The sequence below is a fragment of the Mobula hypostoma genome, chromosome 12 (assembly GCF_963921235.1).
Source record: "Mobula hypostoma chromosome 12, sMobHyp1.1, whole genome shotgun sequence".
Taxonomy (NCBI): Eukaryota; Metazoa; Chordata; class Chondrichthyes; order Myliobatiformes; family Myliobatidae; genus Mobula; species Mobula hypostoma.
In genome coordinates, this window is record NC_086108.1 from 75998908 (window position 1) to 76013340 (window position 14433).

The window sequence follows — 14433 nt, forward strand, 5'->3', positions numbered from 1 at the left end:
TCTGGGAACTGTAGTTTCATCCTCTCGTTTCCATGTGTACCGGATGTGGCGTCATGGGGGTGTGTGGACATGTCGTCTTCAATACAGCGCCGGTTGGATGAGCTGCTGAGTCCATATGGTTTTCAGTGCAATCCTTTCAGGGTGAATATGTCTTTATAACATGATCTGTTGAAGGGCTGACGTCTTAGGTTCGAGGAAGGCTTGAGTTCTGGGGCTTACACATGAGGTTGTTGCAGGTGGTTGGGTTGTTGGCGTGTGATCTCCTTGGCTGCAGCGTGCTTCAGGTTGAGATGTTCGGTACTTTCCTGCGCTTTCTTTCGTAATTTTTATTCTTCACTGTCCAGAGCAAAATACCTCGTTTTTGCGAAGAGTCTTTGAGACCGTCATTTGCAGTGTTCTCTTTGAACTCTTCTGGTGTGAGAAATTGAAAGATAATTTTCCTTAACGATTCAAAACCGCTTTAGCTGTCGGAAACAAAGGGTGTGTGACCAATGGTATTCTACGAGGATAATGCTGGCACTGCTGATTTTTGTGTGTGTTTTATATATATATATATATATATATAACTTCTATTGCATCATGTGTTGCATTGTGCTGCTGCTAAGTAACAAATGTCAGGCCACAAGCTGGTGATGATAAACCTGATTCTTAGGAGTGTTGATGCATAGAGAGATCTTGGGGTGCTATCTCGCTGAAAGTGGCAATACAAGTCGATAGGGTGGTAAAGGAAATGTATGGTGTACTTGCCTTCATAGTCAGAGTGTTGCACATAAACATTTTTAATCCATATTGTAGTTGTATAAAACTTTGGATAGGCTACATTTAAAGTATTGTGTGCCTCAATACAGGAATAATTTGGTGGTTCCAGAGAGAGTGTACTTTGATATTTCCTGGATTATTTTCTGGGGAGCAATGGAAAAGGTGAAGAGGTGACCTGATCAAATAATGAGAGGCAAGATAGTCAACCTTTTTTTCCTGGAATGGAAGTGTCAAATACTAAAGAACATGGCTTTTAGGTGTGTGTGTGGGGGGAAAGAGTTTAAAGCAGGGGTTCCCAACCTGGTGATCATGGACTCTGTGCTTAATGATATTGGTCCATGGCATAAAGGTTGGGAACCCCTGGTTTAGTGATATTTGAGGATTTTTTTTTACACAGAGAGGAATGTAGATGCTTGGAGCATGCTGAAAGCAGAAATGATAGCAATGTTTAACAGCCATTTAGACCTGCACATGAACAGGGTATTGCAAGGTACATGGGTAGGAAATATTCGGAGGGATATGGCTCAAATATTGGCAAATAGGACAAGCTTAAAGGGGCATCTTGGTTGGCATGGGTGAGTTGGACTAAAGGGCAATGTTCGCTCTCAGGTGTGAGCATGCACTTATCTTTTGCTACTAGCACTCAAAGGAATTTAAACTGCACACCAACTCTACCTCATTGGTGTGTTAAGTGAATTTCATGATCCTACACAATCACATTTCCTTTTCCGGTTTCTGATGTGGACAGTGTTGATAACGTGGAGTTTGTAGTGATTTGTCTGCAGGTTTTATAACTGGCTTAATTATGTTGTTTTTTTTTGTGGGGAAATTATTCAGTGCGCACCTATTGTTGACACTGGGCAAAATTGCACAGCACAAGATTTTTGTGCACACTGGTCATTACAGATTGGAGGGAACATTCCTAAAGAGCCTGCTTCCATGGTGTATAACTACAACTCTTTAATGGACAATGAATTGATAGATATAGATCACATGCAGGCAGATGCACAGTTTAAATCAGCATCATGGTCAGCACTGAGTCGAAGAACACAACCACAGGTTTTAAGAGTCTCAATGTTGGAGATGTTGGCCAGGGTGTGAACACTGATGCTGGGTTGCCAATCCTGTTAATCCACTTAGAAAATTTTGCAAGGTGCTAATATTTCGCCTGGACTTGAGGAGCTGACTGTGTCTCCATGTTTCTGAAACCTGCAGGAGCTTGAAAATCACTTCTGGTCATTCAGCTTAGAGCGGGTGTGGAAGTTTGTTTTTGAGTACAGTATGTCTTTCTTCAGTCTGCAGACTGTTTTAGCTCACTTGATGCTCCCTTTGCTAAAAGGTAGCTTCCAAGATATAGAAAGAAATCCACATTTTCCAGCATCTCATTGTGGATCTTGATTACTTTGAATGGAAGAAGCAGATTTGTGGAGGACTTTGGAACGCTAGCGTAAAGCCCACCTGTTTGTTCAGTTACATAAAGCAATCACTGATGTCTTGAACCTTGGCTACTGTATACATTGGCAAGTATCATCTGCATACTCTATCAGTGACAGAGGTTTGGTGATCTTGGCTCTGGAGCAGAGATATCAAAGCTTGAATAGTTTCATGTTTGTCCCACAGATTAATTCTTTTTCAGCAAGGAGATACCTGCATACCTCTTAAACTTAGATGCTTTTGCATTGCCAAATATAATCGTACCTCCATCAGATGCAAAGGATTTTAGCACTGGAATTCCCTTCCAGTATTTCTCTGCCTCTTCCCTTTTCTCCTTTATAAAATATTTTAAAGCCTTTCTTTCTTAGCCTTTTCTCCTACTGTTATGTGATTTAGAACTAGTTTTTCCTGTGTGTTGATTATTGTTGGCTAAATTGATATATGGGTAAATCTGTTGGGAGAAATGCTAAAGATTGCACATGATTTGCACTGGATTGGAATGGCTTACATTGGTATGGAAGGCACAAACATCTTGACAGTTGTTCACCTGGGATATTGCAACTATAGTCTATAGTAATTCTCCCTGTAAAGCCCCAGGCCTCTCCAATACCCCACCACTGCATTTTGAACCTCCGCCCTACTAGATCTGATGCAGGAGTGGCGACTGCATTCAGTTCAATTTATATAAACAGCAATGAAGGATAAAGATAGGTTGGGAAACTTGTACACTATTTTCTTAATATTGTTTGCTTAATTGAAATGTAATTAATTTGGACACTAAGGTTTTTGACAGTGTGACCGACTGAGTTAGTTTTTCAGTGCTTTGTTTGTTTTGGCAAGGCTTATTCTGTTCTTACTATATGATGGTATTTGTGTTTCAGCCTTTACTAATGAAACTGGAGCCAACTTTAACAAGGGCCTTGCTGTAAACATGAAGTCTACAGAGCAAGGGACCATGTGATTTGTATGTTTCACTGTGGGGAGGGTTTGGGTTGTGCATGCGTGCTGTTAGCAACTAACCAGAAGATCTGAGACTTGTTTTAATATTTTGTAGCAATTCGGATTGGTTCCCCATTACGTTCTGTTGGTTGATTTATGATTGTTTTGTTTTCCTTTAACAGATTCATTGGTATAATGCTGTTGTACAGCCTTGCTTTCACCTACAGTACCCAGGTGACACTTTGGCCTTTATTGTTCTCAGCACGCCCCAGATGTTTGAGAAAGCCTTCAAACCTTTCCTTACAATCAGGCAGTTACAAGGTGTCCGGGATCCTATTGATGAATGTGTTGCTCATTATTTCTCTCTCGTGAGGAAAGTAAAGAAACTCTGCTTTTTTTCTAACTAAACTTGGGATTCTGAACAAACTGATTTATAAATCATTTATAAGGGATACTACCACAAACTATTGATTGCCTGGACTAAAGGAAAATTAAATAATCTAATTTTAATTATGCATTTAATTTAATGATGCCATTCCTATTATTTTGTTTAAATGTAAAATTAACAATTGATATTTTTAACTGTAATGCCTTTCTCTGAGTGTTTTGCTCCATGTAACTGCTTGTCTATAAAATTGCTAATGTGCTGGGGAAATGAGAACGTTGGATGTTTTTCTGAAGGTGGTGTTGGGAGAAGTACGAAAAATTAATTTGGTTAAATAGATTTTATTGAATTTCTTGGGAGAAGAATAAAACTAGCTGTTTTATGGAATCTTAAATTAAGCCAAATAATTTGAAGGGCAAATGACAGGAAATAAACAAAGTTGACTTTTGAATAGGGACTTGCAAAGCAGGATCAAGATTATAGGGGGAGATAACTTTGGAATTGTTTAAGTTCGGGAATTCTAATTTTAAGTCTGTGAAATGGGTTTTTGAGGGTTGAGTTGGGAGAGTGAAGCAGGGGATAAATGAACCAGCATAAGCTCAATCGTCACCTCGTGCAGAACTAAATATGAGCGAGAATTGTACTTAAGCTGAAGTTAATGGAAAAGAAACAGTTAATTGGTGGAATATTTCAGTCTAGATGTGACAAAAATGAATCAAAATTAGGGTTGGATAATATGGAAATGGAAGTACATTGATGATGGAAAGCTGGTTTGATAGAACAAATAATACCAAGTTGAAACTGCAGGTCTTCTCTGGTCCTGATAGGATTCTATTCTACTAAAAATGCCTGGACCAGGTCTACCAGTCTCCCAAATGTTCACTTCAAAGTATTTGGCTGTACATAATTGGATGTTTGTAATATGGGGAGTATCTGTCATCTGATATATGAAAGATATTGGTGTTTATCAGAATTTGGTTTCTGAAAATTGACTTGTGTTTTGATATTAGCAATAACTACTTCAAAAAGTGACTGAAGATCGGATGACAGTTTTTAGAGTAGAAGGTGTAGTCATAATAAAGAAGTGAACCTGACATTGGTGATTAGGAAGAAGGCATGTTTTATCAGGAATTGAAAGAGGGAGATGAGCTGGGGACAAGTTGGCCTTAGGGTATGTAGAGATGGTTAAGATGGTGATGGTTTGATTTCATGGACAATGGCAAAAAGCAGCAGAGTCAACTATGATTAAAGATTGATTAGTGGGGTACAATATAAATTTCCATTGTTTTAAAATATTAAGTACTTAGAGTCATAGAACACAAACAGGCCCTTTCATCCATCTAGACTGTGCCAGCCTGGTTTTTGCTTAGTTCCACCTACCTGCACACAGACCTTAGCCCTCCATACCATTTATCCAAAAGTCTTAGGCACGTATGTGTAGCTGGGGTACTGTACTGTACCTATCCAAGCTTCTCTTAAAATGACTACTTCTCTAGTCAGTTAAGGTGATGGATTTGTTCTATATTAGGTACCCCTTTACCTTTTGTATATTATTGTAATAAATGGCAATTATCTGGCACTAAGAAAATAATAAGTTTTCTTATTTACTTGCTTTAGAATTTTCCTGATCAGAGGATTGTAACTATCCATGACTTTGAACTGCTTCCTAATCGAAGGCCTAAGGTTCTGGTACAGTCAGCTGCACATGTGGCTGGAGCAGCCTATTATTACCAAATGAAGGATGTGCAGCAAAACCCCTGGGGAGCAAAAGTAAGAATGAAATAAACTACTGGCTTCTGCTAATTGAATTTTGAATTGCTACATTTTAAATGTTATCGTAAATACAGTTTTTATAACCTTGGCCTCATGCAATAATTTATCAGTGAACCAAATTCAAATTTCTTGTAATTCTGCATCCCTTTACGACATCTATTCTCACTTCTCCTATGTTCTTCTTTACAACCCCACTCATTGTCATAGAGTACTACAACAGGGGAACAGTCCCTATGGCCCAACTGGTCCAAGCAGACCACAGCACCGCGACTAGTCCCAGTTACCTGTGTTCAGCTCATAACCTCCTAAGCCTTCCCCTCCACGTATCTATCCAAATTCCTCCTAAATGTTGCATTTATTCCAGGTAGTCATGAGGCCCTGGACTCACGGTCTGTGGTCTGTGTTGACCATGGAAGTTGCGTTCCAGCTGTCTACGTGATACACAAGCCAGGGCAGTACAATACGGAGAGCAAGCTATTGCTGTCCTCACAGCTGATGAATCCAAAAGAACAGCACAGACCAATAAAGTGGGGTACCAACAGCCTCACAGGAGTTGCCAGTAAGCATTGAACTCAACGTAGGACTGCCTTAGGGACTCCAGCTCTGGATTATTTCCTTGGGTTTACTCCCAAAGTCTTCCCTGTGAGGGTGGGTATAGCTGCAAGGCATCAGATATTTGAGATCAGAGTTTTCCTTTTCCTAGACAAGTTGCCAACCATGACTGACTAGCCCCATCTACCTGAAACATCTGGTTTTAAGGTGCCAGTAACCTGCCTTTGCCCCTTCTCCTGGCAGTAGAAATACAGTGGCATGCAAAAGTTTGGGCACCCTGGTCAAAATTTCTCTTACTGTGACTAGTTAAGTGAGTAGAAGATGAACTGATCTCCAAAAGTCATAAAGTTAAAGATGAAACATTCTTTTCAACATTTTAAGCAAGATTAGTGTATTATTTTTGTCTTGTACAATTTTAGAGTGAGAAAAAGGAAAGGAGCACCATGCAAAAGTTTGGGCACCCCATAGAGATTTGAGCTCTCAGATAACTTTTACCAAGGTCTCAGACCTTAATTAGCTTGTTAAGGCTATGGTTTTTTTTCACAGTCATTGTTAGGAAAGGCCAGGTGATGCAAATTTCAAAGCTTCATAGATACCCTGTCTCCTCAAATCTTGTCCCGACAATCAGCAGCCATGGGCTCCTCTAAGCAGCTGCCTAGCACTCTGAAAATTAAAATAAAATGATGCCCACAAAGCAGGAGAAGGCTATAAGAAGATAGCAAAGCATTTTCAGGTAGCCGTTTCCTCAGTTCGTAATGTAATTAAGAAATGGCAGTTAACAGGAACGGTGGAGGTCAAGTTGAAGTCTGGAAGACCAAGAAAACTTTCCGAGAGAACTGCTCATAGGATTGCTAGAAAGGCAAATCCAAATCAAAGCCCCCATTTGACTGCAAAAGACCTTCAGGAAGATTTAGCAGACTCTGGAGTGGTGGTGCACTGTTCTACTGTGCAGCGACACCTGCACAAATATGACCTTCAGGGAAGAGTCATCAGAAGAAAACCTTTCCTGCGTCCTCACCACAAAATTCAGCGTCAGAAGTTTGCAAAGGAACATCTAAACAAGCCCGATGTATTTTGGAAACAAGTCATGTGGACTGATGACGTTAAAATAGAACTTTTTGGCCGCAGTGAGAAAAGGTATGTTTGAAGGAAAAAGGGTGCAGAATTTGATGAAAAGAATACCTCTCCAACTGTTAAGCACGGGGATGGATCGATTATGCTTTGGGCTTGTGTTGCAGCCAGTGACACGAGGAACGTTTCACTGCTAGAGGGAAGAATTAATTCAATTAAATACCAGCAAATTCTGGAAGCAAACGTCACACCGTCTGTAAAAAAGCTGAAGATGAAAAGAGGATAGTTTCTACAACAGGATAATGATCCTAAACACACCTCAAAATCCACAATGGACTACCTCAAGAGGCACAAGCTGAAGGTTTTGCCATGGCCCTCGCAGTCCCCTGACCTAAACGTCATCGAGAATCTGTGGATAGACCTCAAAAGAGCAGTGCATGCAAGATGGCCCAAGAATCTCACAGAACTATAAGCCTTTTGCAAGGAAGAATGGGCGAAAATTCCCCAAACAAGAATTGAAAGACTCTTAGCTGGCTACAGAAAGCGTTTACAAGCTGTGATACTTGCCAAATTGGGTGTTACTGACCATGCAAGGTGTCCAAACTTTTGCTTCGGGCCCTTTTCCTTTTTTGTTATTTTGAAACTGTAAAAGATGGAAATAAGAAAGTACTCTTGCTCAAAATATGAAAGAAATGTGTCGCCTTTAACTTCATGCCTTTTGGAAATCAGGTCATCTTTTACTCGCTTAGCTATTCACAGTAACAAATTTTGACCGGGGTGCCCAAACTTTTGCATGCCACTGTAGTTCCGCCGAGCTTAGTAGCTAAGGGACACGTGAAGGTCAGAAGCTGGACTTTGTTGTCAGAGGCCATTTGAGACACCGCCATTGGAGCATTTAATAGGTAATGGGACCTTATCCCACCACCCTCCCTCCCACTATAACAAAGTTAAGATACTCACTACCTTCTGTATGTAAAGAATTTACCTCATAGGTCTTTTAAGTCTCTCCCCTCTCATCTTGTATCTGTGCACTCTAGTTTTGGATTCCGCACCCCTGGATAACAGACTATGACCATCCACCTTATCCTTATCATTTATGATTTTTTAAATTTCTGAGGTCAACTCTCATTCTTCTACATTCCAGGGAATGTCAAAGATCCTGTGTGCCCTACCTAGTCCAGGCAAAATTTGTAATTATCTTCTGCAGCTTGACTATGCCTTTCCTGTAACAGCGACCAATACTGTACATCATAATAATCCAAATATGGTCTCACCAACGAATGATATTCACTGCCCTACTTTCTTCTATCCCCTTTGTTATCTCTTGGAAAAAAAACTCCAAAAGATTAATCAGACATGATTTCCCATGCACAAATCTATGGTATTTCTGATGAGGCTTTGATAATCCCAAATGGTAGATCTTGTGTCTCAGAATTCCCTCCAGTAACTTCATTACAACAGAAGTAAGGCTCACCAGCATGTAGTGCCCTGGATTGTCTTTGCTATCCTTCTTAAACAATGGAATATTAGCCCCCTCCAGGCTTCTGGTACTTCACCAGTGGATAATGGGAAAAAAAGCCACAAATATCTGTACAAGGGCAATTTCTTCCCTGATCTCCCATAAGATCTGGAGGTACATTTGGTCGGGTCTTGGGGATTTGCTCACCTTAATATGCTTCAAGGTTGCAGAAATGTTCGTCCTCATATGTTCCAAGACCTTCACTTCTTTGGCATTCATTATATTCACCTTATTAAACCTCAAGGAGAAATGGACATTAAAAACCTTGGCTCCACACATGGATAGCCTTGATACTCTAAGAGGATCAAGTCTTTCCATAGTCACCCTTTTGCTGTTCATATAACTGAACTACTTTTTGGGATTTTGTGTAACCCTGACTGCCAAATCCAATTCACTGGACCCAAAGTGCTCCCAAACTGCCACTTCAGTTGCTCCTGACTTGTTCCCTAAGAGGAGGTCCAGTATTGCTCCTTTCTGAGTGGGCTGTTCTATATATTGTGTGAGGAAACTCTCTTGGATTCATCACACGAATTTCACCCCAACCAGGCCTTTTACCCTCTGAGTGAACCAGTCCATAATGGGACATTAAATCTGTGAGCAAGCAAATCTCAAGGTTGCATAATTTATATATTCTTTGATAAGCATACTCAAATCATGAAAAATTGAAATTTCTCTCTTGCACAACTCTACTATTATCACAACTGCATGAAATTTCTGGACACATCAATACAAGGAGCATAACTTGAAGGTGTTAGGAGGAAAGTGGGGGGGGGATGTCAGAAGTAGGTTTTTTTTTACATAGTAAGTGTATGGAACGTGCTGTCAGGGGTGGTGATAGAGGCAGATACATTAGGGACATTTAAGAGACTTAAGTAGTGTTACGTACCCCGTAACTGGGTTGCCAAACCAGCAGAAATGGATCACTCAGTTGGAGTCTGGATTACTGGAACTAAGAAAGTTTTATTAAAGAAATAAGCAACACAGTACTCTAATCAAAAGGATAATAAATACAACAGTTCAGCAATGATAAACACACATGTACACAGAACTAGGATAATAGGATCAATCAAGCTCTGTCGTTGTCTAGGTGTAAATGACCAGTTTCAAAGTGACGCAAAGTTCAGTTCAGTTCACAGTAATCACTGCCGTGCTGGTGGATGGGCGGGGGGGGGTGGGGTGGGGGGAGGAGAGAGAGGGTGAAAGCGAATGAATATTCAAAACGGCTTCCGCACAGACTTTCGATATTCCTCACAGTCAGCTTTCAGGCGAGCCCTTTGTAATGTCATCTGAGGTCACCGACTGTGACCCCTCTGTTTCAGATACGATCGTTCCTCAGCGGTGAACCCGGCACCCAGGCAAGGGCGGACACACACCAGGTTCCTGCCGATCGTACCTTTCCACCCTGTGCGTCTCTGGCTTGGTCCCACGACCAGCCCTCCAAAAACTCCCACCGACTTGTGGGAGGCGCACCGCTTCCAGGGTCTCGTTACCTCGTGGTGTTGTGTGTGTCTTGCCTTAGCGAACCTGTCCCTTTTTATCCCCCTGCTGGGATATCGCCTGTCCATCACACTTCAAACAGTTCAGGGTTCAAAAAGGAGCCGATCTTGACAATTACTCAGACCAGTGTCTCCTTCCGTTAAACTCTCTCGTCTCATTAACATTTCCAAATGCTGCTCCATTGTCTTATTTATCTCTCTTTCTCCTGAAGACAGGTGGCAGGTCAGCTGTTGATCCCACTGGTACCAGCACAGGGCAGTTAACATCTTAGTCTATGTGTACTTTCTGTAACCCTCTTTCGTCACAGTAGGCACATGGCTGAAAGAAAGATTGATGGCAATATGGTAGAGAAGGGTTAAACTGACCTCGGAGTAGTTTAAAAGATTGACAGAACATCACAGTCCAAAGGGCCTGTAACTTGCTGTACTATTATATGTTGTATCTGTTCCTCAAGTTTCTGCTAATTATTGTGGGTCCATAAAATAGTCCTTCCACAATGACTATCTCTTTCTTAATTCTAAGTTCTACCCAAATGGCCTCAGATGAATCCTCAAGAGTATCCTAGGCACTGCAACACTTTATCAAAAAGCAACAGTCCCTTCATGCCTACCTGTTCTTGTTCCACACAAAACATCGGTATCCCAGAATTTTGAATTGCCAGTCCTGTCCTTCTCTCAGCCACATTTCGCTTATGGCCGCAATATCCAAATCCCTAGAGGCAATCCATGCCCACAGTTCTTACACTTTCCCTGTTACACTACATGTATTGAAGTAGATGCAGTTTAAAGCAGAAGTCCCATCTGCCCTTTTACTGTAAACATGGCTATCCTAATTTCCAGGCTTGAATGCTGTTTTCTCACTGACTTTGCTCTTGAGTCCCACGCCCCTGCCAGTCTAGTTTAAACCATTCCTGGTAGCAAAAGGAAATTTCTCCACTGGAATATTGGTACTCCTCTAATCCAAATGCAATCTGTCCAAGTATAGGTCACTTCACTTGTGAAGGTAAAAAGCCTGCACATTCTGTGTCAAATGTGACTGAAAGTTTTTGGGTCTTTGTGTTTACAGACATTTTCCCTTTGTATTTAAATGCAGTTTAGTCTTAATTAATGTCTTGTGGAATTGATGAAAAAAATGTGCACATTATTCTAAAGATCTTGCGAAACATTTTAAACAAAACGGTGGAAGGAGAAATACAGGCGAACAATTAATTGTGACTATTTAAATAGGCTTCTAGCTATTTGCCCATTCTTTATCCCTTAAATAACATTAAAACAAAATGTTTGTTACATTTTTTAAAGATTTTTGTTTTGATTGTCTTGTTACATTACAATGGTGACAACATGACTAAATTAGCTGTCAGCTGCAGTGGGACGATGTGAGATCGTAAAATCAAGATTTTCTTCATCATGACAGAGTAACTTGCATAAATATCACAAAAGGTGTCTCATAGTAGTGATATATGTGTCCTAGCCTAACAATTTCTTATGAAATCATAAGATTTAAAATTGTGTTTTGATTACCCGACATAGCCTGTACTTAGTAACAAAAACCTCATCGAACCATGATATGTTCTTTGTGAAACTGCAAAATAGCTTGCTTATGATGTGCAGGGTTTAAAATTAAACTTGTGATGCCTTGTACATGTTAAGTTGCCACTTTTGATCCTAGCAATGAGGGAAACTTTGTTGCTTATCTGCTGAGAATTATGCTTGATATTGCAGAAAAATTTTATAGTTAGCAGGGCAATATCTGGAGAAGCCAACCCTTAAACTGGAAGAGCACTATGGTGGCACAACATGTAAGGTTCAAGATGTAACACAAAGTGGAAGAAAATACATTTGTGCCTACATCTCAGTTATTCCATTTTGTGAAGAAATGCCAATTGTAGACAAGTTATGGCCTAATAAGAAGTAACTAAGTGTAATATTGTTGAAATATTGAACCACTCCAATAAGTTATCTTTCAATGGGCATCAATTAGTTTAGAGGTATAAATCTGATGAGATCAGGACACAAATCAATGCATGTCATCCTTTTAACAAATACAAATCTTTTCCTGATAGAAAATATATGGGGTCTGCATTCATCCACGTTACGGAGGCTGGTTCGCAATACGAGGAGTCCTGATATTTCCAGATGTCCAGGACCCATCCCTGGAGCAAACGTTGCCTGTGGACTGTGTTTCAACAGAAGAAAAAAGGATCGAACTGCTTAATAGGTTTAATTTTCACTGGCAGGACTGGACCTACAGAGATATCATTGATGTAGAGGAAAGGTACTCCGAAGAACAAAGGCAGTACTTTGCTACACGACCTGCTGAAAGATTTAAACTGCTTGAACAGAAAAGTGATCGTTAATGAGTTTTAGAGGAAAGCCAGATAAACAGAAAGCATGTAAATCTTACACAGAGTACAAAGAGAGAACATCTGTGAAAACCTGAAGCAATACTACATACCAAGAATTTGCTTTCACAATTTTAGTTGTACAAATGTGATGTTCAATCAGGATGTCTAGAAGGGTTTGGGTAGAATGAAGCAAATCCATTTATTAAGATTTAATGAGTAAAAATTGTAGCTGGCTGCAGATGGAGAGATGGCCCAAGTCAGAAATTTGACATGTGCTTGAGAATGACTGTCTAGAAAAGATTAAAGGCTGGGTGAGTCTGGTGTTGGAGGAAATTGCATGTACTTTCAATTTAATTCATTGCCAAACTAATGGCTGAGGACAATAGTCCAAGGTGAAGGGAGTCAAAATGTGGCTGTCAGAATTTTTTAAAGTGATAAAAGACATAAAATAAAAACCAGGAGGTGAGTGTTTAGGTAACTAAGACTAACTTAAAAGCTGAAAATCAGGAAAATGGCTGATGAGGGAAATCTAGCATACAAGTGGAAAATGCTAGCAACATGCAAATCAGGTTGTGGCTGCGAGGAGAGGAACAGAACTGACCTCTCAGATTGGAAAAATAGTTCTTTTGAAATATTCTTTGTGAATTATTCTATAAGGGAATAAAGTGGGTTTATTTTTATAGAGGATGTATTATGTATTCATGAGGATGTATTATGTATTCATTCTGTGTTTTAATGTATCAATGTATGCTATAAAATATAATTATTTTAAAATGCTTTTTGTTTTCTTTATGATTATACTATTTAATTTGGACATCTAATTCTCAGTTAAGGAAACAAGTAGAGCTTGCAGGGAAAATATGAAAGCTGATAGTTTGAGTAATTTTTGGTGACTTTGTTAACAAAGAAGTAAAATCTGTTTATATTCTGGATTGCTTTTGAAAGTTGTTCATTCAAAACAGTAATTGGAAGTAATAACACAAAATAAGCCCTGACATAGTAACATGACAGTCAACCTACATAATCTTTGTCAGCTTTTACCATTCCTGACCTTGTATTTATTTATAGGATCTCATTTATGTGCATCTCTGGTGAGATATTTATAATGCATTTCTTTTGCTTTTGAGAAGCCTGTGGTGAACAGCCTTCTTGAACTATAGCAGTCAGTGTCAGTAGACAGTATCACTGGCTCTGAAATCTAATAATGAATTAATTTCAAAGCCAGGATGATGTGATTTAAATTAAATCTGTATGTCTGGTAGAGCTGGCAAGAGTTATTAAGGTAGCCTAGATGAGTAAATGTAGTTTATTTTGTAGGCATGTATGCCACATTCACAGTGCTGATGGTGATGGGATGAGTTTAATACTTACACCTGCTTTACCCTGGACAATATCGGCAGGACGTTGATAGGATGCAAAACTGGGCTGAGAAGTGGCAGATGGAGTTCAACCAGGTAAGTGTGAAGTGGTTTATTTTGGTAGGTCAAATATGATGGCAGAATATAGTATTAATGGTAAGACTCTTGGCAGTGTGGAGGATCAGAGGGAACTTGGGATCCGAGTCCATAGGATGCTCAAAGCAGCTGCACAGGTTGACTCTGTGGTTAAGAAGGCAGACGGTGTTTTGGCCTTCATCAATTGTGGAATTGAATTTAGGAGCCGAGAGATAATGTTGCAGCTTTATAGGACCCTGATCAGACCCCACTTGGAGTACTGTGCTCAGTTCTGGTTGCCTCACTACAGGAAGGATACGGAAACCATAGAAATGGTGCAGAGGAGATTTACAAGGATGTTGCCTGGATTAGGGAGCATGCCTTATGAAAACAGGTTCAGTGAACTCGGCCTTTTCTCCTTGCAGCGACGGAGGATGAGAGGCGACCTGATAGAGGTGTATAAGATGATGAGAGGCATTGATCGTGTGGATAGTCAGAGGCTTTTTCCCAGGGCTGAAATGGCTGCCACAAGAGGACACAGGTTTAAGGTGCTTGGGAGTAGGTACAGAGGAGATGTCAGGGATAAGTTTTTTACGCAGAGAGTGGTGAGTTCATGGAATGGGCTGCCGGCAACGGTGGTGGAGGTGGGTATGATAGGGTCTTTTAAGAGACTTTTGGATAGGTACATGGAGCTTAGAAAAATAGAGGGCTATGAGTAACCCTAGTA

General features: G+C 40.2%; 1 protein-coding gene across 2 annotated transcripts; it reads left to right on the plus strand.

The window, feature by feature from the left end:
• The first annotated feature begins 60 nt into the window (after positions 1 to 60).
• On the plus strand, positions 61 to 13012 carry mmachc (metabolism of cobalamin associated C). 2 transcript variants are annotated; one of them, XM_063064990.1, is made up of 4 exons: positions 61 to 141; positions 3315 to 3509; positions 5135 to 5287; positions 11992 to 13012. In XM_063064990.1, exons 1-4 carry the CDS (start codon positions 70 to 72, stop codon positions 12283 to 12285), a joined length of 714 nt encoding a protein of 237 aa, XP_062921060.1. In that variant the 5' UTR covers positions 61 to 69; the 3' UTR covers positions 12286 to 13012. The 2 variants fall into 2 exon arrangements, with proteins under 2 accessions (XP_062921060.1, XP_062921061.1); XM_063064991.1 differs by having other exon boundaries at positions 63 to 141; positions 3395 to 3509.
• The last annotated feature ends 1421 nt before the right edge of the window (positions 13013 to 14433 follow it).